This window comes from Populus nigra, chromosome 1 (genome assembly GCF_951802175.1).
Source record: "Populus nigra chromosome 1, ddPopNigr1.1, whole genome shotgun sequence".
NCBI lineage: Eukaryota > Viridiplantae > Streptophyta > Magnoliopsida > Malpighiales > Salicaceae > Populus > Populus nigra.
Window position 1 is genome coordinate 39,345,631 of NC_084852.1, and position 26,549 is coordinate 39,372,179.

Consider the following 26,549-nt stretch of genomic DNA (forward strand, 5'->3'; position numbering starts at 1 on the left):
GCAATGAATTGTTGGTACTGGAGTTCCAAATGGTGCATCTATGAGCCCACAAGGGTAACCTCCATTGTTACTCCTCCCCTTGACATCTGGCTACTGTTGCAACAATGAATTGCAGCCAACAGCCATTAAGATAATAAAATACCGACACTTTTCTGCATGAGGACATTACAGTAGATGACAAAGCAAATTCAAAGAAATATTAGTGTTAAGCGGGATAACACAGAATAAATAACCCGATTTAGTAGAGTGGTTAGAGCAGTTGAAGAAAGAATGCCCTCTCTATTATCTTTTTAATCAACTCTAGCTTTTAGATAATAAAACCGCAGTTTGTTTATATTACAAAGCGAACACACCCACCACTCCATACCACACAAAAATCTTCTATACTACTAATTCACTAGCAATGAAGGAATCTTCACAGCCATGGAGACCATTCACAGCTAAATATTGCTGTTCAGTTGAAGACCAAACATTCTTTGGCAACTTCAGCAGGTGTAGGACATCAAAATCAGACATTTCCAAGAACATCAATGCTCCGGCACCATCATTCAGAAGATTGTCATTCTCTGATCTTAGCCGTTCTTCGTCAACACGTATTAATGAGGATCTTGCACAATCTTTTGGGCCTGACTTGTTTGATTTTCAATTGAGTGAGTTACGTGCCATAACACAGAATTTTTCTAGCAATTTCTTGCTGGGAGAGGGTGGGTTTGGGACAGTGCATAAGGGTTATGTAGATGATAATTTGAGGCAAGGTTTGAAGGCTCAGGCTGTTGCTGTTAAGCTTCTTGACATTGAGGGCCTGCAAGGTCACCGTGAATGGCTGGTAAACATAATTAATTTTCTCCTTACTGTTTTATGAATAACACTATTATTTTCATTATTATATATATCATGACCAATGGGAGATTATAATCCTTACAAATATTGACTTCCGGCTACATGCATGGTATTTTTAATTTAATTTTCTCAACTCTTTGCATAGTGGGCCTTCACCTGTTCCTCGTTGAATTTGGTACCTGGATATGATCATGGGAACAGGAATGCACAGAGCAGTACCAGACGACTTCAATTCTATGGTTGTTTGGGAAACATGATGAAAAGCAGTTTTTGCTGTGATGTTATTTGCAGATTTATGATTCATTTCTGTTGAAGAAATAATATTTATTTATCTAGTCTTTAATCATGTTTAGTCTCTTTTGCACACAAGACTTGTCCAAGTAATAATCCAATAAAGTTTGATTGAGCAGAGTTTTCTTTATTTATTGCAGGCGGAAGTAATATTTTTAGGGCAACTTAGGCATCCAAATTTGGTTAAATTGATTGGTTATTGCTGTGAAGAAGAAGAACGACTTCTTGTCTATGAATTTATGCCTCGAGGCAGTTTAGAGAATCACTTATTTAAAAGTGAGTCGATCAATTTTATGCTGCATATTTATTTTTCGAGTCATGATTTACATCAACTTTCTAATTTGTGCAATTCAATCTGACTATTTCATATGGAAAAAGTCTTCTGAAAAGGCTAAACCTTTGACCTGATTCTACTTCATTGGTAAAAATGAAAGAAATGGGGCCGTGTACAGAGAAACATTCAGGAAGACGATGAGGGGGGTTATTTACTTGGTTTTGTTTCATTCATTGACCATCACAGGGATTTCAGTGTCCTTGCCATGGAGCACGAGGTTAAAGATTGCAATAGGAGCAGCCAAGGGGCTAGCCTTCTTGCATGGCGCTGAGAAGCCTGTCATATACCGTGACTTCAAAACTTCCAATGTGTTGCTAGATTCTGTGCGTAAACATCTCTTTCTTTTCTCATTCAGATTGGTGGATAAACATCATTGACATGTCAGGTTTTCTACTTGATTCTGCTGTCAGGATTTTACGGTTAAATTATCAGATTTTGGACTCGCAAAGATGGGACCTGAAGGATCAGACACGCATGTTACCACCAGAGTGATGGGGACCTATGGATATGCTGCCCCTGAATATGTCTCAACAGGTATTTTCTTGCCTCAAAGCTTTCTCTTGGGCCCATAATAGACAGGTTCTGTGATGTGTATCCAGACAAAACATTACAAGTCTGTCAGTAGCTCTAGAGAAAGCTAAAGACTATTGGGCTCAAAGCCCGATTCGAGAATCTGAATTGCATTAGCCATCATGGATAGATTTGAATTAATAAAATATATCAAGAATGTGTATTATGACGTAGCAATTAATGTGAAATCTGACCATTGATAATGGCTCCTGTGAGAATGTATTACAGGACACTTGACAACAAAAAGTGATGTTTTTAGCTTTGGGGTGGTCCTACTAGAGCTGCTTACAGGGAGGAGAGCAACGGATAAATCAAGACCAAAGAGGGAGCAAAACATCATTGACTGGGCAAAACCTTACCTGACCAGCAGTCGCAGGTTGCGCTGTATTATAGATCCAAGACTTGCAGGCCAGTATTCTGTCAAGGGAGCGAAGCAAATGGCCCTGCTAGCACGACAATGCGTGAGTTTAAACCCCAAAGACAGGCCCAAAATGCCATCCATTGTCGAGACTCTTGAAGCCCTACAACATTACAAGGACATGGCTGTGGCTTGTGGGCAATCGCAAGCATCAACAAAATCTGCTACGAGAAATGGAGTTTCCTCTGGAGGAAGGTTGGAAGGTAGAGGTGCAAGTTATAGGAAATCAGCTCCAGTTATTACATCAAGCAAGAAAACATGATTAATAATAATATAGAAGGCTAAGTGTAAATTATTAGTACGTGTGTGTATGCTAATGGGATACGCTTGAAAGTTAAGGCATACGACCTGTGTAGATATTGAATATGCAAATGGTATATGTCCATGGCCAAAATACATTACTACCTAAAGTAAAATCTGATATTTATCATAGAGCATAAATATGTAATTAGTATCATTTCTGAGATATTTCTTCATCTTTCTCACTTTTCTTGCCCTTGTAGTGATAATCACTTAATCATCCAATGTTTATAAATTAAAACAATATATCTAAATTTAAAAAGATACCCAGACAAATTAAATGAATTTATCAATAGAAACATATATATATTTTTATTCAATTATTAGATCAAATTAAAATTTTACAAGCATTTTATGTAGAATTAATTCAATAAAAAAGTTGTTTTTTTCCAGTTATTTTCATACTCTTTTTCAAAAATTAGGTCTGAGAATTTTATTTAATTCATATTTTATTAGGCCATTTACCATTTAAAGAGTTATGTATAGCATTAGACTCAATGATATTCAAAATTTATTAAATTTTCCAATAGTTTAGATGTAATTCCAAGTTTAGTGAGTTTTTTTTTGGACACCATGTCACCAAATCGAGGAACAACTCTTTGGGGGGGGGGGGGGGATGAAGGTTTTCCTCACCATAAGCTTTGAGGACGGCTACTTGCTTACCATTCTCTTTCCCAAAGCATTTGGCAATGAAGAATGATATTTTTGTGATGATATTCTTGTCTATGGGATTGACTTTTCCGGTAAACGGTAAAATAATAAAATAAAATAAAGAAAGAAGATCTTTCTATTCCACCAAACGGTAATCTACCACACATTTGGAGTATCTTATAGTAGGAAAAAAAAGGTACTTATAATATAATAATTTACTAAAAAAAAAAAAAGATATTAATGGAGAGTCTTGCTCAAGATATAATAATCTTGGACCTCACGAAAGACAGTCTTGTTCAAAGTCAAGTGTTAGGTTAAAAAAAAAAAACAAAGTGTTAGGTTCATCTCACACCTTAATTACTTAATTTCTTGTCCTCTTTGGTCTCCTTAAAATTGACCCCTAATTATTCACCTCACTATTTCTTTACAAGGGAAGAATTCCAAGTTAATTTCTAATACAGTGCTACAAAACTGATATTATGAATTTATTTTATTGTATCATTTTTTTAATTAAAAAAATATAAAGATGTTTTTTATGTTTAATAAATTAGAAGGCTAAGTGTAAATTATTAGTGTGTGTGTGTGTGTGTATTAATGGGACACATTTGACAGTTAAGGCATACGCCTGGGTACATATTTAATATGCAAACGGTATATGTGCATGGCCAAAATACATTACTACCTATCTCCTGTAAAGTAAAATCTGATATTTATCACAGAACATAAATATACGTGCTTAGTATCATTTTTGAGATATAGTTTTTAGACCCGGTTCGGTGGCCGGCTCGGTCCAAGACCAGGGTTTCGGGTTTTGACCGGGTCACCGGGTCAATTTTTTTTAAAAAAAATCAAAACGACGTCGATTTAGTAAAAAAACAAACAAAAATCAATGGGTTACAACTGGATTTTTACCGGGTCTTGTCGGGTCAACCCGTCAGGTCACACTAGATTTTTTCTTTAACCCGGTCCGGTTCTAGTTTCAAGTCGGCCAGATCCCAAATTAACCCGCCGAGCCAGAATTTTAAAACTATGCTCTGCAATGTTTATATTTCTTCATCATCTAACATTTGAACGTATAAAGAGAATGTTTATAAAGTAGATCAACATATTTAAATTTAAAAAGATATTCAAATAAGTTAGGTGTGTGTATATTTTTTAATTCAATTATTATATTAAATTAAAATTTTACAAACATCTTATGTAGACTTGATTCTATAAAAAAGTTCGTTGAATAGCATTCACTGAGGTTATTTTCATTTTCAAATTTGGTCAGAAAGTTGTTGTTTGAGTTTTTTTTATTTTCTATTTATTTTTAGACTCTTTTCCTAATTAGATTTGAAAATTTTATTTAACTCATATTTATTAGTTAATATGGTCAATTTAGTTTTCTATTTAAAGAGTGTATAGTATTTGCATTAGACTTATTGATATTCAAAATTTATTAAATCAGGATTTTTTCTACAGTTTAGTTGTAATTTCAAGGTTTGTAAATTTGTGTTTTTTTGGACACCATCTCCCCAAATCGAGGAACGTTGGGTTTGAGAGTATTTTAATCTTGGGTATTTTTTTTTATAATTTCTAAACATTTAAATTACTTAATTACCTCTTATTTCAAAAAAAAAAAAAATTGTTAGCTAAGGGTATTTTTGCATCTTTCTTTTTCTTTGTATAGATAAAACTATCTTTGCTCTTTTAGTGAAGGAGAGATGAAACATTGATTAAAGGTATTTAAATCTTTTTAAATAGGTTTTGTAGTGAATCTTCTATGCATGGCAGTTAATTTTATCTTCTTTCTTATAAAGCATTATTTTTTTATTCAATAAAATTGTTAAAGTATGATAACCATGTCATTGTATGGAAAGTGTCAATCTCTTTAGGTGACATACATGACACCTTCCAGTGACCAAACAAGCTATTATGTCATTGGATGTGTTGTTGCGTTATCTTCCATTAATAGCGGTGTGTATGGTTTTATGTATGGTGGTTTGTTACTGGTTGATATTTTTTTTTATTATTATTCTTTTCTCTCTTCTTCAAAAAAAAATACATGTTTGTTCTTTTTTAGTTTGTTTTTTCAATTTCAATCATTATTGTTTTGATTTTTTATTTTTATTTTTGATCATTTTATAAAAGTTTTATTTGTTTTCAATTTCAATTTGGCATATTTATTTTTCCTATTTGTTTCTTATTGTTTTGATTTTTGAGTTTTTTTCTTTACCTATTTGTGAATTGTATTTTTTTCAATTTAGTCTTCAATTCTAATTTTTTTTATCTATAATATTTTTCAATTTGTCATTCTTCTTTTAATTTTTAATTTTTTCTTTTTCCCTTTATCAACATTCCGGTGGGTTTTAGTTTTGTCTTTTAGTCTAAGTTTATTTATTTTTTGTTTTTAATTTGGTCCTCATACTTTTATTTTGTTTTTCATAATGTTAATATTTTTTATTTTCAATTTAATCTTCCGATCAAAGAATTGCTCGTGTCTTTTATTTTTTTTATTTCCACCCTTAATCTTTTAATTGTTATATTTTATTTTAAATCCTTTTGTGTAATTGATTTTTTCCTTAATTTTATAATTCAACAATTGATTTATTGAGGACTTGACTTCTTAGTTTTCTTATGGATGGTGCTTCCGATGTGATGATCTGTGTCACGAGTTTTTAAAGTTATTTATAGAATAACTTTTAAACCCGACCCGATAGTTAATTTAGGGCAAGACACGAGTTAAGTGGGTTGACTCAAGTCAGGTTGTTTGACCCAAGTCAACTCTTTTTTTTATAAACATATAAAAATGATATTATTTTAAAAAAAAAGAAAAAAAAAGAAAAAATGGTTTTTAATAGGTTTGTCCAGGCTAATTAGGTTGCAAGTTAACCCTATTTTTTGATCATATTAGACCAGGTCAATCATTTTTCTATTTTTGTTGGAACCCCACCTAGTCTAGATCCTGAATCGCCTCAGTCACAAGTCAAACTACCAGGTCGGGTTGGGTTTAAATAGGTTATTTATAAAGTTATCTCAATCTTCTTATTAAGGCTATAGGTTTTAAGAGTTAACCTGAGATTATTCACCTTTTATTGCCAAACTTATATGTTTATCACGTAGCATCGGGTTTGCTTAAATTGAGGTTTTTTTCTTTTCTTTTATTTAATTACATGCTTCATATGGATTTTCTCCAAGTTATCATTGCCATTTTTTTAATAAAAAATTGTTTACCATCGTTGCTAATTCTTTTATCATGTCATTAAAATAAAACCAGCCTTTTCAACCCGTTCAAGGTTATACTGTGGCGCTCATTCTTTTTATTTTTTTGTCCTTTTGTTAATTTTTTTGTGTTCTTAATTTAACCCTCCAATCAAAGAATTGTTATCAACTTCTAACTTTTATTTTGATTTTTACCCTCATTCTTTTAATTATTTTTTTTCTTATAGATTCTTTAATGTAATTGATTTTTCTTCCTTAATTTCATCTTTCAACATTTGATTTGTTAAGAATTGAAGTTCTCTATTTTTTCATGTATGGTACTTCCGTTCTAATAATATGTGCCACGAGTTTTAAAAGTTATCTATCATATACTTTTCAAGCCAAACCCGAGGATCAACCTGTAGCAAGTCTCGAGTTTGGTTGATTGACTTGGATTAACTTGAATGAACCATTTTTTATTTTATAAAATGTAAAAATGACATTTTTTTTTAAATGAAAAAAGGCAATGAATTTTGTTAGGTTTTCTCATGAGCCCAACTTTTTGTTCTTTCTTTAAAATACACTTGCGACATTTTAACATTTTACACAAATATTAGTTCGGACCCATGAAGCAGCACAATCCACTATTTAGTTTCTTCTAAAAGCAAAAGATAATTGACTATGCAAATATTTAACACCCGCTTTTCTTTTGAATTTATGCATTTTGTTTTTTCTTAGAGGTTATTTTTATCATTAAGACAAATGATTTTTTTTTAAATACATTATATAGTACACTTTATTTATATCAAATATAAAATGAAAAAAATATAAATATAAATATAAATTACAACAATCTCTTTTAAACATTATAAAATTAAAAAAAAGTATTATTTAAAAAAAAAGTTAAACTAAATAATTTAAAAATCTGAGAGAGGAGGTATTAATTTAAATATAAATAAAAAAATAATATAAACTAAAAAATACATTCCAAAGAGGGGGTATTAATAAAAAAAAATTGTAAAAAATAATTGGGGGGGGGGAGAGAGAGAGAGAGATGAATGTCAGAACCTGATGGGTATGGCAACAATGGCGGAAGTAGAAAATAAAATTAAGAGGGGCCAAGATTTTAATTACTATACTACTTAAGCTAAAATTATAAATATCATAAAGGAAGGGGTTGGAAAAAAAATTCCTTGCAGGGGTCGGGGCCCCTACGAGCCCCTCCCTGGCTCCGCCCCTGTCTAGCAAGTTAAGCCCTTGTACATAGCCAACTACCCAAGCCCAAGAATGCTTGGGTCTGGAAACCTAGTCCCTCGTGCTAAAGCTTATTTTTTTTTTCCCCTACAACAAGGGGTGGATGACATGTTGATTGCCCCTTTTTATTTATAATTTTTTTAAAGCAAACGACATGTTGTTTGACGTGGCAATGACACATTTCCTACTTCCTAGTATTTGAACACTTGAAGTGGCTAGAAAATTTTCAGAAAGTTAGGTTTTCACTTTTAAAATAAAAAAAGTCATTTCAATCATTTTTCAATTTAAAAAAGTAAAAATTATCATATAAACCTTAATAAACTCATTTATGGCTTTAAAATATTACAAAATTCTAAAATAACCTGAAATCACAAAACTTCCCAATAATTGATATATTTTTTGGCAAGATGAAGGTCATAAAACACCATCATTGAACTCCTCACGTTGAATGGAACCATTTCAAACCAAGCTTATTTATTTTGATTGTCTAAATCATAACAAACAACAACTTTCTCTCTTCATTGTTTCTTGGTGAATTTCTCTCCTATCTCAATCTCACATACTAAAAAATAAAAATAAAAACTTTTAGACTAAAATAAAAATTGTTGTAAATTTAGGATTGACGATGTATTTTTTTTTGCTTTATATTTTTATCCTTTATCTTTCAATTTGATAATTCTAGCGTAATTTCAAATTTAATCTCATTTGATTAGGCCATGAGAGGATTTAATAAAAAAGAGAAGGAAAGGTGAAGTTTTTATTTTTAAAAGGGAAGATGCCATTATAAACAGTGAAGTAGCTGGAAACCTAGTTCTTGATAATGATTTTAAGAGTATAATTAAATAAAATTATAAAATGCCATTATAAAATTCTGATTGATAAATAAATAACAGAATTATGCACATATCTTCAAAAGCCTAACATGCGCCTCTGGGACAACGAAAAAGATTTGCCAATTAATTCATAAGAACAAAGCCTATTATAAAATACCGGGGAATAAAAAAAGAAAGAACAGGAAGAAATGATGCTTTGTATATCAGTCCGTTTGAGAGGCTCAGACTCTCAAGGCTCACGCACTCAGGCGATGGTCTCCAATATTTTTCCAAGTCATCTAGTGGTACAAGACGTCCCTTGTCAAGGTAGAGGAGAATGACTTGTGCAGCAACAAGGAAGAATCCCCTCTTTATTTTCTCCTCACTATTTCTAGTAAGCATATTGTAATATAACTGTGTTACCCTTACCTTCCATGTGTTCATCCCCTTTCTAACACTAATTTCAAATGGGCAATTCGCTTATGCACACCTGCTTATATTGCCTGCTAAAACTCTTTGTTGGAATTTACTTCCCTTCTTCCATTGTTTCTAGCCAATGTCTTGAGCACCAGAGGTCAGTACTACTACAAATCAAACAAGAATTGTCAATTGATCCTCAGTTTGTAACTGACTCGAAGCTTCTGTCTTGGACTCCAACAAAAAACTGCTGCTTGTGGGATGGTGTGACTTGTGACCTTCAAACTGGTTATGTTGTCGGTCTAGACCTCAGCGATAGCTCCATTACTAGTGGAATCAACGGCTCTACCAGTATCTTCAGTCTTCATCACCTCCAGTATCTCAGCATAGCGGGAAATGAATTGTATTCCTCTCCCTTTCCATCAGGATTTAGTAGACTTTCGAGCTTGACTCATCTCAACCTTTCATGGTCAGGCTTTTTTGGCCAAGTTCCAGCTGAAATTTCATTTCTTAGAAAGTTGGTATCTCTTGATCTTTCTTCTTATCCGTTTGGATTAGAGGAACCTGTAACACTCCAAAATCCAGATATTGAAACACTTGTCGAAAACCTTACTAGGCTGAGGGTGCTCCACCTTGATGGAATAGACCTCTCCATGGCTGAGAGTAAGTTGTGGGCGGTCCTGTCAACAAAACTTCCTAACCTTCGTGTCTTGGGTTTGTCAAATTGTAATCTTGCTGGGGTATTGCACCCTTCTCTTTTACAACATGAGAAACTCACTGATCTCCAGCTAAGTGGAAACAACTTTTCATCAAGAGTACCTGACTTCTTAGCCAAGTTTTCTTCTTTGAAAACTTTGCATCTAAGCTATTGTGGGTTGTATGGAATTTTTCCAAATAGTCTGTTCTTGATGCGCACTCTGCGTTCTCTTGATGTGTCCTACAATTCTAATCTCACTGGAACTTTGCCAGCAGAGTTCCCTTCAGGCAGCAGACTTGAAGTTATTAACCTCTCAGGAACAATGTTTATGGGGAATTTACCACATTCTATAGTTAATCTTGTCTTCCTACAAGATTTAGAAATTTCTCAATGCAGTTTTTCCGGATCAATTCCTTCCTCATTTGAAAATCTCACCGAGCTTCGTTATCTTGATTTTGGAAGAAATAATTTCAGTGGTCCAGTTCCATCTCTGGTTTTATCAGAAAAGATCACTGGATTGATATTTTCCCACAATCATTTCTCAGGTACCATTCTTCTTGTCTTTGGTAGAGTTTAACAAAATAAAAATCTCTATATTCATAGCAGCTATTTTACAGGATTTATTCCTTTGTCTTATGCGAATGGGCTGAACTATCTTGAAGTTCTCGACCTGAGGAACAACTCATTGAAGGGAATGATCCCTCCAGCTCTTTTCACGAAACCCTTACTGAGGAGTCTAGATCTTAGCCAGAACCAGCTTAATGGACAGCTAAAAGAATTTCAGAATGCTTCATCTTCCCTATTGAGGGAGATGCACCTGAGTGAAAATGAATTGCAGGGTCCAATACCAGTGTCAATCTTCAAAATAAGAGGGCTCAATGTCCTGGGGCTTTCTTCCAACCAGTTCAATGGCAGCATAAACTTTGAGATGATCAAAGATACTAACGAGCTTACTACACTCGATCTCTCTGGCAATAACTTCTCCTTTGAGGTTAGTGGTGTCAATTCAACCTTGTTTTCTCATATTGGAAAGCTCGGTTTGGGTTCCTGTAACTTAAAAGAAATTCCAGGTTTTCTGACAAACCTGATGAACTTGTTTCATTTGGACCTTTCTAATAACAAAATCAAGGGTGAAATACCTAAATGGATTTGGAAATTAGGCAACGAGAATCTGGTATATCTAAACCTATCTAACAATATGCTATCTGGTTTTGACAAACCAATTCCAAATCTTTCTCCTGGTAACTTGGTTGTTCTCGATCTTCATTCCAATTTGCTGCAGGGACCCTTCCTTATGCCATCACCTTCCATCATCCACTTAGATTACTCACACAACCAGTTTTCATCCTCCTTACCATCCAGGATTTTCGAAAACCTGACCTATGCTAGTTTCGTATCCCTATCAAGTAATCACTTCAATGGAGAAATTCCGTTTTCAATGTGCGAGACGTGGAACTTATTTGTCCTAGATCTGTCTAAAAATCACTTCAATGGCTCCATTCCAGAGTGCCTGGGTAATTCCAATAGTTTCTTGAAGGTGTTAAATCTGCGAAACAATGAACTACATGGAATCCTGCCAAAAAGGTTCGCAGATAATTGCACTTTGAGAACTCTCGATGTCAATCAAAATCACTTACAAGGGCCTCTGCCAAGATCACTGGCCAACTGTGGAGATTTGGAAGTTTTAGACGTTGGCAACAATTTCTTGAATGGTTCTTTCCCATTCTGGTTGGAAACTTTGCCCCTGCTACGAGTCCTTATCTTGCGGTCCAATTTCTTTGGCGGTTCAATCATTTATTCTCCCAGTAAAACTTCATTCCCTCTGCTACAAATAATTGATCTAGCTTCCAATAAATTCCGGGGCAATTTGTCGTCTGAATGGTTCAAGAGTTGGAAGGGGATGATGAAGCAGGAAAAGAAATCACAGTCTAGCCAAGTTCTCAGATATAGCTATTTGGTGCTAACTCCATTCTATTACAAAGACTCTGTGACATTGGTAAACAAAGGGTTTAACATGGAGTTGGAGAAGATCTTGACAATCTTCACTTCTATTGATTTATCCAACAATCTGTTCGAGGGTGAGATTCCTGAAAATATAGGAGATCTTGATTTACTCTATGTACTCAACTTGTCAAATAACCATCTCACAGGCCAGATTCCTTCTTCATTTGGAAAACTCAAGGAGCTTGGTTCTTTGGACCTGTCAGAAAACAGACTTTCAGGTGCGATTCCTCAACAACTCACCACATTAACCTTTCTCTCAGTTTTAAAACTCTCACAGAATCTCCTCGTGGGAGAGATACCGCAAGGCAATCAGTTTGGGACATTCACATCAGCTGCTTTTGAAGGGAATATTGGACTATGTGGCCCTCCATTAACCAAGACCTGCTCTCATGCATTGCCTCCAATGGAGCCGAATGCCGACCGTGGAAATGGCACTTGGGGTATTGATTGGAACTACTATTGGATTGGATTTGGCTGTGGAGGTGGAATGGGCCTAAATATTGGGTTTGTGGCAGGAACTGTTGCCATTAATATCTTTGTGATGGGAAGGGGAAGAGGAAGAAGAAGAAGATTTTATACATATATACATCAGTAGTTTTGATGGTCCCAGAATTGTGGCCTGCAGATATGCTATTGCAATGAAGCGAATCCCATGCCAAAATGTAGCAAACGTTACGCTTCAATGAATGATAAAGGGTAGACTTTCGATTTTATTATTTGTTCCAATCCATTACAACAACATACTACTCCTTTTCAAACATCATACTACATTTCCAGTGGACCGGACAGGAAAAATCTCAATGAACTTAAGCCACTTTAAGTTTTAATGATACTGGGATTCAGACCTAAAAAATCTCAATATTTCGCTTGTTATTTTCAGTGGATTAAAGTTGGGCTGAAGGCTTAGAGCTTTGGGAAGCTGGGGTGAACATCATAAACCATTGCTTCAGATCTAAGCCCTAATATTCCAACCATATTTATGAGCACCATTTTCGGTAAAGAAAGCAGAGGTTGCAATCAAGGTGCTTTGAGTCCAAGCAAAGATCACTTGCAAGTGCCTTAAATTGATGACTGATCTAGCATTAAGATAATGAAAAGAGGTCTCATAGTCCAAAAAGCATAGCATTTAAAAGAACTTCGTGCATCGCAAATCACCCGAAATCCGCCTTGAAGAAATTGTGACTAGCTAGCTTGCTTTGTTCAAAATCAAGATGGGAAGGCGTCTACGTTAAACTATCAACAATGGTTGACTTTGCATGAAAATTAGATCCGGTCTTCTGCTGATGGCCTAACATAGGTAAAGTTGACTTGTCTACTGGCTAAAGAAAATGGGTAAAGCTTCAATAAAAAGAAGAAAAATATAGAATGATATATTGAGATAGTATTATCCCTCTTCGAGGCAAACTCAAGTTCTATCTTTCTGCTTAACAGATATGAAACTAAAGTAAAAGTGACAGTCAGGACATTTACACAGTAAATCTTGACCATAACATGTTAAGAATGGCAGAAGATACAAGCTAGCCAAGGGAGTGGAGGAGGCTTCAACATTACAAAACGTAGCACATGGAGTAAATTCGCCCAGGCCCTGCAAATATTATATGAACTGCCAATAAAAACAAGTACATATTATGGTCACAAGAAGAATCCTCTTTCTCTTGGAGGAGGCGTGAGAACTGCACTGGCTAATAAAAAAGAGAAGAAAAGAAAACAACATGCACTTGCTTAAGAGCGTGACCACATCACCACAAGACTTTCCTTCACTTTTCAGCATAAATATTTAGAATGCATTAATCTTTGCAAATTATTAAGCACCAAAAGCAAAAGAAACATTTTAGCAAGTCCCAACCAAAAAATGGCCTTCCACAACAAGCCCAAGAAACCTTATGCCATCCCTTCTCAATCTAAATCCAATCTATGCACCACACTTTTCTTCGTTGTTCTCTTCACTATCCCAGCCCTTTTCCTCCTCCATGCCCCAACTACCTCCATTTGCACCACCTTAATAGCCAACCATGCCAGGCCTTGGTCAGGTGATCTACGCAATGCAGAATTTGCATGGAACCGTCTTGCCTTCATTGAAAATAAACCCCCTCCAGTCAAGCTCAAGATTGCTGTTTTCTCTCGCAAATGGCCTGTTGGCACAACCCCTGGTGGCATGGAACGCCATGCCTACACTTTACACACTGCCCTAGCTCACCGCGGCCATCAAGTGCATATCTTCACCTCTCCTGTAGATGAAAATAGCCCATCCGTTTCTCATGCCAGTGTAATATCTTATCCACAAATTCATTTTCATGAAGGGGAACCGGGCAAGTGGATACATAGCAAAGCATGGAAGCAATTTGAAGAGGAGAATCAGCGTGCAAAACCATTTGATGTGGTTCACTCGGAAAGCGTGGCTTTGCCTTATTGGTTAGCTCGCAGAGTTCCAAATCTTGCAGTTTCTTGGCATGGTATAGCTCTTGAAGGCTTACAATCAAGTATTTTCCAGGACTTGGCACGAAAACCAAATGAGGCCATCACTCCTTATTTCAATAAAAGTCTCCAAGGTTTTGTCCCTAGAGTGCTCGATGAGATAAGGTTTTTCAAGAAATATGAACATCATGTTGCTATTAGTGATAGTTGTGGTGAGATGCTTAGGGATGTGTACCAGATTCCTAGAAGAAGAGTTCATGTAATTGTCAACGGTGTGGATGAAGATGATTTTGGAGAAGACGTGAGATCAGGCCACGAGTTTAGGTCTAGAATTGGCGTCCCAGTTAATGCTAGTTTAGTACTTGGTGTGGCTGGAAGATTAGTGAAAGATAAAGGGCATCCAATTCTTTATGAAGCATTTTCCGAGTTCATGACAGAACATCCCGATGTTTATTTAATTGTGGCAGGGTCAGGTCCGTGGGAGCAAAGATACAAAGAATTAGGCCCTAGAGTCTTGGTTTTGGGATCTATGAATCCATCTGAATTGAAGGCATTCTATAACTCCATTGATATCTTTGTGAACCCAACACTTAGACCCCAAGGCCTTGATCTTACACTCATGGAGGCAATGATGAGTGGGAAGCCAGTTATGGCATCAAGATTTCCCAGTATTAAGGGCACCATTGTTGTTGATGATGAGTTTGGTTTCATGTTTTCTCCAAACGTGGAATCATTATTGGAGACCTTGGAAGCTGTGGCGATGGAAGGATCAAGAAGACTAGCTCAAAGAGGAAAGGCATGCCGGCAATACGCTGCTTCGATGTTCACTGCCCGTAAGATGGCACTGGCATATGAGAGGTTATTTCTCTGTATCAAAAATGAAACCTTTTGCACCTATGATTAGTTAGATTATAGTTCTATTTATTCTTTTGGTTTTACATCTTTATTTTTATTTTCATTCTATTGTTACAGGAAAAAATATTATTTTTATAACAAGCAGTGTGTTATGCATTTAACACACTGCTTGAGTTGGTTTGCTCTATAAAATCATTTAGGATCATTTAAGGAGACAGGAAAAAAGATTTATCCTTCTTCATGTAGTTTCAGATTCAATAAACCTTGTAATGAAAGGAAACAATCAAACTGTGAGGTGATCATCTTCATGATCTTGTGGACTACCAATGTTAAATTTGATTGACTTGGTTTCAGATCAAAATCTTTGATAAAAAAGAACATCCTCTGCTGCAAAACTAAATTTTTTTTCCCCAGGTAGCTAGTACAAGTAAACATTGATACAGCTAAACAACTTCTGCCTCCCATTGTCTACTTGAACCTAACCACGCCATAATCTTAGCAACCTCTTAATACAGTGGTGTCATGCTCGAAATACGTTTTGCTTCAAACTGGTCATAGGCATGTCTGGTTCTCAAGAATAACAACAAGCTAGAAGTTAAGCCCAACACCGATAAGCATCCCCACCACACAAACGTTAAGAAATAGCACTGCCTTCCCATGCACACCACCGAGTCAGTGATGATGTTTAGGCTAGAGCTTACATGAGAATCATACACTACAGCTGCTAGAAAACCATAAACAAGTGATCCTATTGGGATATTGGTGATAAGAATGTTGTGATTGACACCTACACTATTTGGCCCAAATAGCTCAGAAGTTATTGAAACTGCTGCGGCAAAGATGAACCCGGAGCTCAGTCCAACTAATGCAGTGCTTATATGCAATGCTACTGCATTGCCTGATGCAGCGAGCAAGAAGAAGGCTATTGGGGTTGGCACAAGGGCAATGGTTAGCCACGCGGTCCTTGCAAAGTACATCTTCCTGCAGAAGACATCATTACTGTTTAGCTTAACGTAATGTCTAGGCCTGCAACATCTCAAGGATTTTGCAGCTCGAGGTGAAGGCACCATAGTTTATGCAATCAGATGCAGCTGAAATTAGAAGTTTAGAAACAAAACAATGTACGATCACTTACGCTCGTATGTAGTCTGGTGCTGCTGAAAGCAAGCGGCCAAAAAAGGAGAAGGATGAATAGAGAGTTACAAGAGTTGTAGTGTTTGAACTTTGTCCAAGTGATTGTGCTATTTGACCTAAATTGTTGCTGTACACGAGGCCAATGGTACCCCCACAGACATATGCAGTGTAGTATAGCCAAAAATCCAACCTGCTTACCAGCAACGACACAGGGTGCTCTTCCCCAAGCATTGCTAATCGATCTTTCTTAACGATTGAATCACAGCACCCTTCTTTTTCACTACTGCTTTTCCGCCTTTTAATTTCATACATAGTTTCATCTCCATTTTCATGATAACTCGACTCACGGGTAATGAGCTCTTTGTGAAGCTCAAGATCATCAACATCCACAAGAATGAAGCCAGAGCCATGAATGCTGAAACTAGAATGGATGGTCCGGTGAAACCATTCTCTAGCATAGACAATACCAGGGATACATAATGGGAAAATTAGTAGAAAAATTGCTCCCCCAAGGAGTAGACGAGCTCTCGTTCCATCAGATGAACTTGAACCAAAGAGAAGAAGATAAATTCCTGTGAGGATGGCTAAGAAATTCAATATTAGAAATATAAGGGAATCACGGCGGACTCCATCAGGAGGAAGGGGGTCTAAAGATGGTTGACGAATAATGGGGATCAGTGATACAAAGGAAGTGATGAGGGGAATAAAAGCATTTAAAAGAAGATATATATCGTTTGATGATGAATCTATTGCATTGCCAGCGAGAGTGTATAGGGCTGCACTCACACCATTGAACGCTATCGTGAGAGATAAAGCTAGGGGCCGGTTAGCTGGGAAATTTTGGATGCAAAGAACAAAACATACAGTGTTGAACCAACAAATACTACATCCAGCCAGCAAACAAAGAAGAAACACCTGCAAACAATTTTGCACTAATCAGAAAGTTTTTATGATGATGGATGGCTTTAGAAAAAGAAAATTTAGGAAAATATAAGTACACTCTACTATACTTCATCAAATACTACAATGAAATTATAATCCTATATCTATTCCCCATTGAAACACAGAATGCATTTACAGTGAGAACAGCGAACGAAGCCTAAGCATCTATACTTGACATTGTTTTCTGTCCACAACAGACTTGCATTGTTTCTCTATTTTATTTAGATAACTGCGCTTTCTCACAACACCATGCCACAAACAGCACTCCAAATATATACCCAGAGGACTCTGAATCTTAATTCTTAATACTGCAGAATTTCACAATCTTGAAGAACAAGCACAGAGGAGCCACAATTTCTTTTCAGCTAAACATTTTCTATTTTTCTCTTTATCGGGTTGAGGTCCTGTTCTCACTGCCGTAAGAGGGGAAAAGACAAAAAAGAAGAGAAATCCATAGGAGTAGGAAAGAGTTCCCTTTTTTTTACTTGTTACTTGCACGTTGAAATCGTCTTTTCCTTCTGCTTTCTTCTCTTTTTTTTTTAATAAAGAGATACATATATTTAGAGTTCATCTTTTACTTTGCAATATCAAGCTTTAATCAACAAGGCTACATTTCCAAATGGAGAATTTCGCTCCCCTCCTCTGCTTTTCAATGGAAAGTGGTGCTACAGGACTAATTACGTGCCCCTTTAATCTACTTAAAAAGGAAAAGCGCGTGCTAAATCGTTTATAACATGAAGAAACTCTAAAAGCAGTTCCTTTTCAAAAGTAAAGGCAAGGTCCCCTTAAGCAGGTCAAATAAATTAGTATGGAAAAACTTCAAGAGGAAAAATTATGTTGAAAGAGAAAACAGAACATTCGTAGTACAGATTACAGAATTTCTAATTAAAGACAGGCACATATTCGTGTATCACCTTCCATAAAGACAGCTAAACATATTCATCTAAAACATGCCATCACATACAATAGACTAGAGGAAAAACAACTTTGATTCATCATATCTAGTGTTTTACATGATGGGATTTACGTGCCACCCTATCAAGTATTTACATCAGAAATCATAGTAGCCACCAGGTATAGATATTTTTCATGTTTTGGCACAGCCAAGGGAAATCAAATCAAAAAGGAAAGGGAAGGACCAATGGAGATATGAAATCTACCATAGCCCGCCAGGCGCCACAAAAGCAAGGAGAGGAAAGATGACAAGAAGACAAAATCAGCTAGACAAGCAAACAAACAATCTCTATGACAACTACTTGTTGTTGGGCATTTGGTGCAATATTCTTATCAGCAGTATGTGGTAGAAAATTTGTGGCAGATAGGAAGAAAAGAATAATGAGGTTCGAGAGAGTTTCTACATCTAAATTGGAGAACACAGAGGCTCCTTTTCATGGATATCGACCAGAGGCAACATGCTGTCCAACATCAACACTTGAGACAGTTCATGGTTTTCGTATATAAACAAAACATTGTAGATGGGATTCTACTACGCTTTTTTCCCAAAACAATTTCCCTTCTTTTCAAATTACCAGAACAAATGTCATAAGCTCAATGTCGTAACATGGACGCAGCAGGACCAGTACAGTAGGTGCAAGTGCTTTCAATATCCAGCAATAATTTCTAGTTACTTCTGTTGAATGGCCTATGATATGATTATCTAATCTCAGACATCAGACTGGACTTTCAGCTTCTTTGCTGGTGTTGTGGTTCGAACAATAGTCAAATTTGGTAGCACCTGGGACTCCTAATTTATAAATTTATGATTGAAGTTCCAAAAGGATGGCTCCATTTTATTGTTAAATTAAAAATAAAATTTAAAAAATAAAAAAAATATTATTTAAATAAAAATATTTTAAAAAACAATTATTTACACAATACCAATAATATCCGCTGTTTAAATTTTCTGGCCACGAACATCTGAAAAAAGAATTCAAAAAGTAAAAAGGTTGATGATTGCTTTCCAGAAGTGACAAGGCAAGCAATGTTGGACCGTGATTAACTTGTAAGGTGGAAATCTTGATAAAAATCGACGGCTCCCTTTTGTACTTGTGTCTATTTTCGACTTTAGATAAAAGCAAAATAATTGCTGTTGACATGATGATATGAAATCAAAAACACTACGCCTGTTCCCCCTTGAAAAAAGAGGAAGGGGCTGGAGACTCTTTTTATTATTATTATTATTATTATTATTATTATTATTTTAACAATAAATGTATTCTCGTGTTTTTCTTTTCTATTCAATTTGAAATTCAAGCACATGATAAATATTAAATAACTTAAATAGTAATTTAACAAGAATTATTTGACACTGGCCTCTAAGGTTATATAACTTAGGTTTTTAAAATATTTTTTATTTAAAAATATATTAAAATATTGTTTTTTTATTTTTTAAAAATATATTATTTGACGTTCTCGATGATTCTATTAATATTTTATATTTAAACTCGCCAATAATTCACTTTTTGTTTATTTTCAATAATTAATTTGACAAGGTTATATCGAGGAAAAGAGAAAAGGCGAAAGAGATGCGATGACGCATGTTACCTGGCATTTTACACATATTAAAATATTTGAGAGCACTCTTTCTGGAAAGTAGAGAGCCACGTGGAGGACTACGATTCGACCTAATAAACACTTCTTATTTGTGTTTCCTTTTAATATTCACATCAGAGATTGAATTCACGCATATTTTATTAATATATAATGAATATTACTTCAGATTTATTTTCAGAATAGTTGTTAATATCTAGTAAATAAGAGTATAACAAAATAAATTAAATATAAAAACATGCCTCAAATATAAATTTATTACGTAGAAATGGAAAAGCAAAACCTAATAATTTTAATATAAGAGTGTTTGAAATGTGATATTAGTTTCTGTTTAAATAGTTTTTTATTTAAAAATATATTAAAATGATATTTTTTTAATTTTTTAAAAATATTTTTGATATATATAAAAAATAATTTAAAAAAATTAAATTTAAAAAAAATACACCATTTCAACCTTAATACTCCATCTTTCTGCAGCCACTCAGGTATTTTATTTCTCAAAAAAGTATATGAGATATTTTCTTGAGAAATATTCTTGAAAACGAGAACTGAAAAGGGAATAAAATACATTTATCAATTTTGAATTTTGATTAACAGAAGATTGTCACCGTCTCGATCAGGAGAGAGTAGGTATTCCAGCAGGGGTAGCAAGCAACGGAAGAACTAGGCAACTTATCGGCTATTAATAGAAACTTGTAGTGCATCTTCAAGAAATTAAGACCCATAAATGGAAATTAAAACAAAAAACCCAGCATTAGAGTCATTATACTCGCAACCTCGATAATCATACCACTTAATCTGAGACGCAAGTTCAAGAAAGATAGAAACAATCTTGAAACATAAGATTGGTTTCAAAATCGACTCCATAAAAACAACAGAGATCCTATTGCCATATATAAATCTCATGTTAGAGAAAGAACAAGAGAGAACATACCAGGATATAAGGCAAGGAGATGATGTCCCTCATAACAAGCCATTGAAGACCGTAACCAAACAACCCCATGAAAGCAGCCATGAAAAGAACCACCCATAATGGAAAATACAAGAGAGCCAACCCTGAAGACCATCCAAAAACCTTTCCAAGATCAGAGGCAACAGCCAAGTAATTCAATTGCACCTGAGAGATCCCGAGAACGGATTTTAAATCCGATGAATAAGCAGAGAAATCGAAATTTGTCCCTGTGAATGCTTGAATCCATACAGTTGCCACCAATATCATCCACTTCCTTGACTGTCCTGCCATGGACACTCTCTTTGCTATTAATATAGCTCCAAATAAAGACGCCGGAGATAACAAGTTGCAGCGGCGGTTGGAGCCTGATGGCCTTGTCGTCGAATGTTCTAAATTGTTGGAGAAATCGCGTCTCTCAATACCTCTACGTGGCCGCATTTATACATGATCAGGTTTTTTTTTTTTTGCGATAATGATGTCAGTGGTGACCCCTGGACCCTGGTACCTTTCGTCCTTTGCTTGATAGAAATGTTTTCCTAATATTTTACCATATTCACATTCGGAATTTATTTGCTTTTTTTTTCCATACGTAAATCAAGTGCCTAATTACTTTATATTAAGTATTTATATTAAGTAAAACGATAACTAAAACAACTTTGAGTCTCACTGTTAATCAAATACTTCAGTGCTAGAATCATATTGCTATGGATTGAGTTGTTCATTATGCACTTTTTTTAAAATCATCAAGCTTTTAATTTTTCAATTTTATCCCTTAAAAATATGAAATTATATATTTTTTTTACATTTCTTTTAATTTTTATTATCTAACATGTTATGAGTTTTAAGAGGTGTTCAGTGATGAATCAGCCTTCAATTTAGAAATCAAAATTAAATTGAAGTTGGAAATCAAAATTGAAAGAATGAAGTCATTATTCGACAAAAACAAAATATGCCACTTTTAGATTTAAGTTTGATATATTTAGTTTGATCCTTAAAATTTTAACTTTCTTATCTTTATGTTTTTATTAATTTTAAAATTCATGTTTCGATTTTCATCACATTTCAGTTTTAGATATTGAAAAAAAAAAAAAGATCACCAAAATTTTTTTTTTTAAAAAAAAATACTTGAATAACCACATTCTAATGACATAAAAGGACTATATTCGTGTTAATGAATTTATCTTCTTAAATATAGTGCTTTCCTGTAAAAATAATAATAAAAAATAGATTAAGGTATATCTTGTTTTTTATTAGTTAAGTTTTTGTGTTTATAGAGTGGTTTTGGAGTGTTTTAGGGTTCGTGATTGGTTTATTAAGGTTATTATAAAGTCTTTTTAAGTACTTTCAAGTTAAAACAAGCTGAAAATTAAGTTTATGAAAACAAGAAAATATGAACCTCAATTTCTCGATAAAAAAGATGACTAGAAAACTATCTAAAAGGTGATATGTTGCTCGATTTTAAGAATTAGAGTAGATAACATGTTGTTTGTTCTTAAAAAAAAATATCAATGCAAACCAAGGTTTGTTTTTTATATATCATAGACTTAACATGTGTGGACTCGACCTATTATTGTTTGATCTATCTTTGTTGTTTAAATGGTGATATTTTTATGATAAAAAAAAATTCAGTGCAAACCAAGGTTTCTTCTTCTTTTATTTTTTATTTATTTATAAATTCATATATATGTTTTTAATTTCATTTATAAATCATAAAAATATCTTTTTATTTTCCAATTAAAAAAAATTACAATACATGAAAACACATTCATAACATAGTTGTTTCTTTATCTTATTTTAAAAGTTGACTTGAAACCCTTTTCGTAGTGTAGCATGTCTGAATAAATTAACATATTTTTAATTTCATTTATAACCCAGATTAAATCCGTTGGCTCAGTTTTAGAATTCAATGCACGATGACGTAATTTTTATTTAAATTTAGCTTTGTTTGACATTTAAAATCTTTTTTTTTCAGAAAAGAAGTACATAATTATGTAGTGTACAAATTGGAGTAGCTCTTTAATGTTATCGTCGTGGTTTTTATGGGAAGTCACTAACCCACAGATTTTGTTCTCTCGATTTTAGGGTCTGTTTGGCTGTGCATTTCAATCTGTGTTTCGTCAAATTTTGAATTTGTTTTTTGCTAAAATTAAGTGCAATTTATACTTTTTGAATCGTTTTGATGTGCTGATGTTAAAAATAATTTTTAAAAAATAAAAAAACATCATTGACATGTATTTTAACATGAAAAGCTATTTGAAAAGCAACCACTATCACACTACCAAACAAACCCTTAAAATTCAATGCATGATCAGATAATGTTCAACATGTCAGGTATGATGTGACTATAAAAAACTTGAGATTTATATAATAAATTTTGAGTTCGAGTTAAAATATATATTTTTTATAAAAACTTGGAATAATTAAAATTTTATTTACTTGGACCTATAAATTACCATTTTAAATGGTAGAGTTTTCTCATATTAAAAAAAAATAAAAAAAATATTTAATATTTAGTATTGTAATTTTAGTTGAGGTTAAACTACAATCACAAATATTATTATGTGGTTGAGTAATAAATGTAATTTTATTATCGGTAGGGTCCACTATCATTAATGGCTGGGCAGCATGTTTAGAACAGCACAAAAAAAGCTCTGTTCTCTCAATATTAATTAATTTGGTTTTCTTTTTTACCATTGTACTATTCGGCACTTCAATCTAGACATTGCCCAAACTGTTGTCGTTTAATCATTTGCGAGTCATACTATATCACTTTCATTTTAGCTTCCTTTTTTTTCCAGATTACATGCCTTAATTATGCTTTGTCATGTGTTAAAACAGGTTTAGGGCTGACTGTACATTGCTCTACCTCCAATGATAGCTAAGATTAACAAAACCAAAATTTCTTAGCTTCGGTTAATTTGGAGTGTTTAGGACAAGAACACACCGTTATGACACCATGGTGGCCAGCATATTTGATGATAAGTTTAACGACAACCTTGCCAATATAGTTGAGCAGGCTCCATTAGCCTCTCTACCTGTTTCTTTTGCTGCCTCTGGGATTTCATCGAGCTCGTTCACACCGCCACTGTATAATCCTACAACTTTAGGAAACCTGATCACTTCAACATGTACAATGTCGACACCCAGTTCCTTCGGAGTGCAGCAGCTTGTGAGCTTACAGATTAGAAAAGGGATATGTTAATTGATCAAAGAAAACTAAAACCAAAGAAACTCACCAGGCTCATGACCTGAAGATTATGGCTTCGAATCCTGCCCCTACCTTATGATGTTGGGCTATCAATGAATTCTTTATTCCATCATGCTATCTCTGCATAAATACCTCTTGAAATAAGAAGACAATTGTAGGTCTACAGTACTGAGAATGATCAAAGCAGATTTGCTACACCTTTCCTTTGAGGTGCCTGCCATATTTTTTTAAGAAAATTTCATAGATTTGCTACATCTTTCTTTGATAGAAGAATCAAAGAGATGCCTCTCGGGTATGCTTTTGAAATTTACGCATTCCACACGTCAAACAAACTACACATTCTATTTTTCTTTTAAAAAAAAACTTTTTTATGATGCTGCACCGTAAAAATTATTGGTTTCAGCTTCATTTTAGCCCAACTCCAACCTGTTGTTGTTGACCCAATTAGTGCTGGATATGAGGGCGATTGAAATTAGGAACATGATTCGCTAAGGGGATGGTCAGGAACCTCTTAAAAAAATTGAGAATCTCTCATGATCTTCCCATGCAGAGGTAACTAAATATAGAACCCATAACAATAAACACATTGCTTTTCATTTATTGTCAGAGCTGATTAGTTGATCGAGTTGATTTCGTTCTAATGTTATTTGCAGTGCTTATATAATGTCATGTTGTTTACCTTCTGTTAATATTTGCTGCTATAATCTTTAGGTTCGAGAATACCTTTTTGAGAGCTAGTTATTTATATATGGGATGCAATTAAGAAGTTGTATCTAAAAATAGGATTTGATTTAGAACTGGTTTTGAAATATGTTGTAAAGTATATATGGTTCGTGTGCATATATAGATGTTCTGTGAGGGATCTGTAGCCTAAGTTGCATTGAATTTTTTTTGTTTTGAAGTTAGATTCACGAAATAACTATGGATTTGGAAGAATATGAATTGTGTCTTTAAGTTTTTCTTTCTCTCTGGTTGTTCGTGATAGAATTTCAAAGGTGCTAATTAAGAATTAGTATTGCTTGATTAAGTGCCCTAGATAACTAGGGAAAATGATTTGCTTAGCATTTCCTGCTACCCCATTAGCATTTCGTTTTGCTTTTATTTTTTTCTTGGTTTTTTGCGTTCCATTTCGATTGAAATCTTTTCGCTCAAAATTACTATTTTCAGTTATCCTTGTATAACAATACCAGATTTAACAATTTTATTGACAAAATATTTTGTCGGTATTTATACTAGCAATTCATCGATATATTTGGTACCGACAGACTTACAGAAAAAAATAGTATATTGTAAAAAATCTTGTTGGTAATTTATGGATTATTGGTAAATCTATCGGTAATAAATATACTGATGGATACAAAGCGCACCAAAAAAAATCTTTTTGTTTTATTCCATCAGTAGCTCCATTAGTAAATTTAACACATCAATATTTTAATTTGTTTATCGGTATATCCATTGATAAATATAGTATATCACCGACAAAATATCATCTGTAATTTTATAGGTGCATTAATAGTAGCAATGATATTTGCAGTAATTTTTTTTTAACTTTATGGAATATACCGACAATCTAGTTATATCGGTAACCTCATTTGTAATAGTGACATTTGCAATATTTTTTTTAACTCTTTGGAATATACCAACAAAGTTGTGTCGTTAGTAACCTTGTTAGTAATATTTTTTAAAAAAATATATTGAATAAAAGTAGAAAAATAAATAAAATCAAATAAAATAGTATAAAAATCAAATACCACTAAATGTTGAGGTCGACTATCAATGAACTAGGTCGTCCGGTCCAATCCGATCCCGTTGGTCTAACAAGGGTGTCTTTTGCATGTTGGGATTCTAGGGTTCTTAGAGTTTTTGTGTGCTTTTTGGCTAGAACGATCCAACATGTTTTTGTATTTAATCCAGGATTAATTAAGAATTTTATTTATGAGTCGGGCTTAGGTTTTCTTGTCTTCAAATTATGCAAGTTCATCCATGGATTTCAAAAGAATGTTAAACTATCAACGTTCGTGGGACCAAACCGTCTCCATCTTGCATGTATATTTGTACATAACGTTTGGCCATTAAAAAAAAATATAAAAAAAAAAAACAGAGAGAGTACTCGAGCATTATTCAATTAATCCAGTCTTGTTTTTTGAACGACAAGTCGTATCCAAACCTGTGTGTATAGCGCGGACAGCGAATCTAAAACATATCGAAATGTAACGACACTCAAAATAGGGATATAAATAAAAATTCTGGATTGTTGCTCAATGATTGCGCTTATACAGCCTGTGCTGTTCTTGTCTTTTTCCATAATATTTTGTTTTTGTCTTGGCATTCTAACTCAGCGTTTCTGCTTCCTTTTTTTTAATTACTGAATTTATTTCTAGCTAGTAGCGTTGAAGAAAGAAAATCGAGCGAGTGAATAAAGATGCATGTTTCATTAATTACTTGATTTTATGGGTTTATATCGATCGTAGGACTATATATTAATTAAGGCTTAATGTGACTTTCTTGAGGAAGATGGATGTTAGGTAGCAGGTCGGTCATGTGCCAAGGCGTACCAGTGCATCTAATGAGATTAGACTGCAAATGCTCCAAATTCTTTACTAAGGTGCATTAACGGAGGAATCTCCTGTGAATGTTAGTTTCGTGGAATGTTAATTCTTTACTAAGATGCAATGGCTCTACCACCAACATGGTGGTCGGGATGGTTTGGATACCGGAAGGT

General features: G+C 34.2%; 4 protein-coding genes across 4 annotated transcripts; 3 read left to right on the forward strand and 1 right to left on the reverse strand.

Annotated features, from left to right (window-relative positions):
• The first annotated feature begins 343 nt into the window (after nt 1-343).
• Nucleotides 344-2,938, forward strand: LOC133681027 (probable serine/threonine-protein kinase PBL15). Its single transcript, XM_062104112.1, has 5 exons — nt 344-826; nt 1,272-1,407; nt 1,652-1,788; nt 1,876-1,999; nt 2,264-2,938. Exons 1-5 carry the CDS (start codon nt 404-406, stop codon nt 2,713-2,715), a joined length of 1,272 nt encoding a protein of 423 aa, XP_061960096.1. The 5' UTR covers nt 344-403; the 3' UTR covers nt 2,716-2,938.
• Nucleotides 2,939-9,120: 6,182 nt separating this feature from the next.
• LOC133681886 (receptor-like protein 7) lies at nt 9,121-12,471 on the forward strand. Its single transcript, XM_062105075.1, has 3 exons — nt 9,121-10,312; nt 10,385-12,309; nt 12,397-12,471. Exons 1-3 carry the CDS (start codon nt 9,121-9,123, stop codon nt 12,469-12,471), a joined length of 3,192 nt encoding a protein of 1,063 aa, XP_061961059.1.
• A 1,032-nt stretch (nt 12,472-13,503) lies between these two features.
• Nucleotides 13,504-15,384, forward strand: LOC133675821 (uncharacterized). Its single transcript, XM_062097316.1, has one exon. The coding sequence runs from the start codon at nt 13,624-13,626 to the stop codon at nt 15,088-15,090; it is 1,467 nt and encodes a 488-aa protein (XP_061953300.1). The 5' UTR covers nt 13,504-13,623; the 3' UTR covers nt 15,091-15,384.
• A 42-nt stretch (nt 15,385-15,426) lies between these two features.
• LOC133675812 (protein NUCLEAR FUSION DEFECTIVE 4-like) lies at nt 15,427-21,052 on the reverse strand. Its single transcript, XM_062097307.1, has 3 exons — nt 20,602-21,052; nt 16,177-17,090; nt 15,427-16,022 (listed from the first exon to the last, which is right to left on the reverse strand). The coding sequence occupies exons 1-3, from the start codon at nt 20,908-20,910 to the stop codon at nt 15,548-15,550; spliced, it is 1,698 nt and encodes a 565-aa protein (XP_061953291.1). The 5' UTR covers nt 20,911-21,052; the 3' UTR covers nt 15,427-15,547.
• Nucleotides 21,053-26,549: the final 5,497 nt, after the last annotated feature.

Excerpts from the sequence above, each read along its gene's own strand:
- LOC133681027 (XM_062104112.1), top strand. The coding sequence starts at position 404 with ATGAAGGAATCTTCACAGCCATGGAGACCATTCACAGCTAAATATTGC. Across the intron at positions 827-1,271 it reads AAGGTCACCGTGAATGGCTG|GCGGAAGTAATATTTTTAGG; the intron begins GTAAACATAATT and ends TATTTATTGCAG. Across the intron at positions 2,000-2,263 it reads CCCTGAATATGTCTCAACAG|GACACTTGACAACAAAAAGT; the intron begins GTATTTTCTTGC and ends AATGTATTACAG.
- LOC133675821 (XM_062097316.1), top strand. The coding sequence starts at position 13,624 with ATGGCCTTCCACAACAAGCCCAAGAAACCTTATGCCATCCCTTCTCAA.
- LOC133681886 (XM_062105075.1), top strand. The coding sequence starts at position 9,121 with ATGGGCAATTCGCTTATGCACACCTGCTTATATTGCCTGCTAAAACTC. Across the intron at positions 10,313-10,384 it reads TTCCCACAATCATTTCTCAG|GATTTATTCCTTTGTCTTAT; the intron begins GTACCATTCTTC and ends GCTATTTTACAG. Across the intron at positions 12,310-12,396 it reads CTGTTGCCATTAATATCTTT|ATATGCTATTGCAATGAAGC; the intron begins GTGATGGGAAGG and ends TGTGGCCTGCAG.
- LOC133675812 (XM_062097307.1), bottom strand. The coding sequence starts at position 20,910 with ATGGCAGGACAGTCAAGGAAGTGGATGATATTGGTGGCAACTGTATGG. Across the intron at positions 17,091-20,601 it reads TCTCCTTGCCTTATATCCTG|GTGTTTCTTCTTTGTTTGCT; the intron begins GTATGTTCTCTC and ends AATTGTTTGCAG. Across the intron at positions 16,023-16,176 it reads GCACCAGACTACATACGAGC|GAAGATGTACTTTGCAAGGA; the intron begins GTAAGTGATCGT and ends TGTCTTCTGCAG.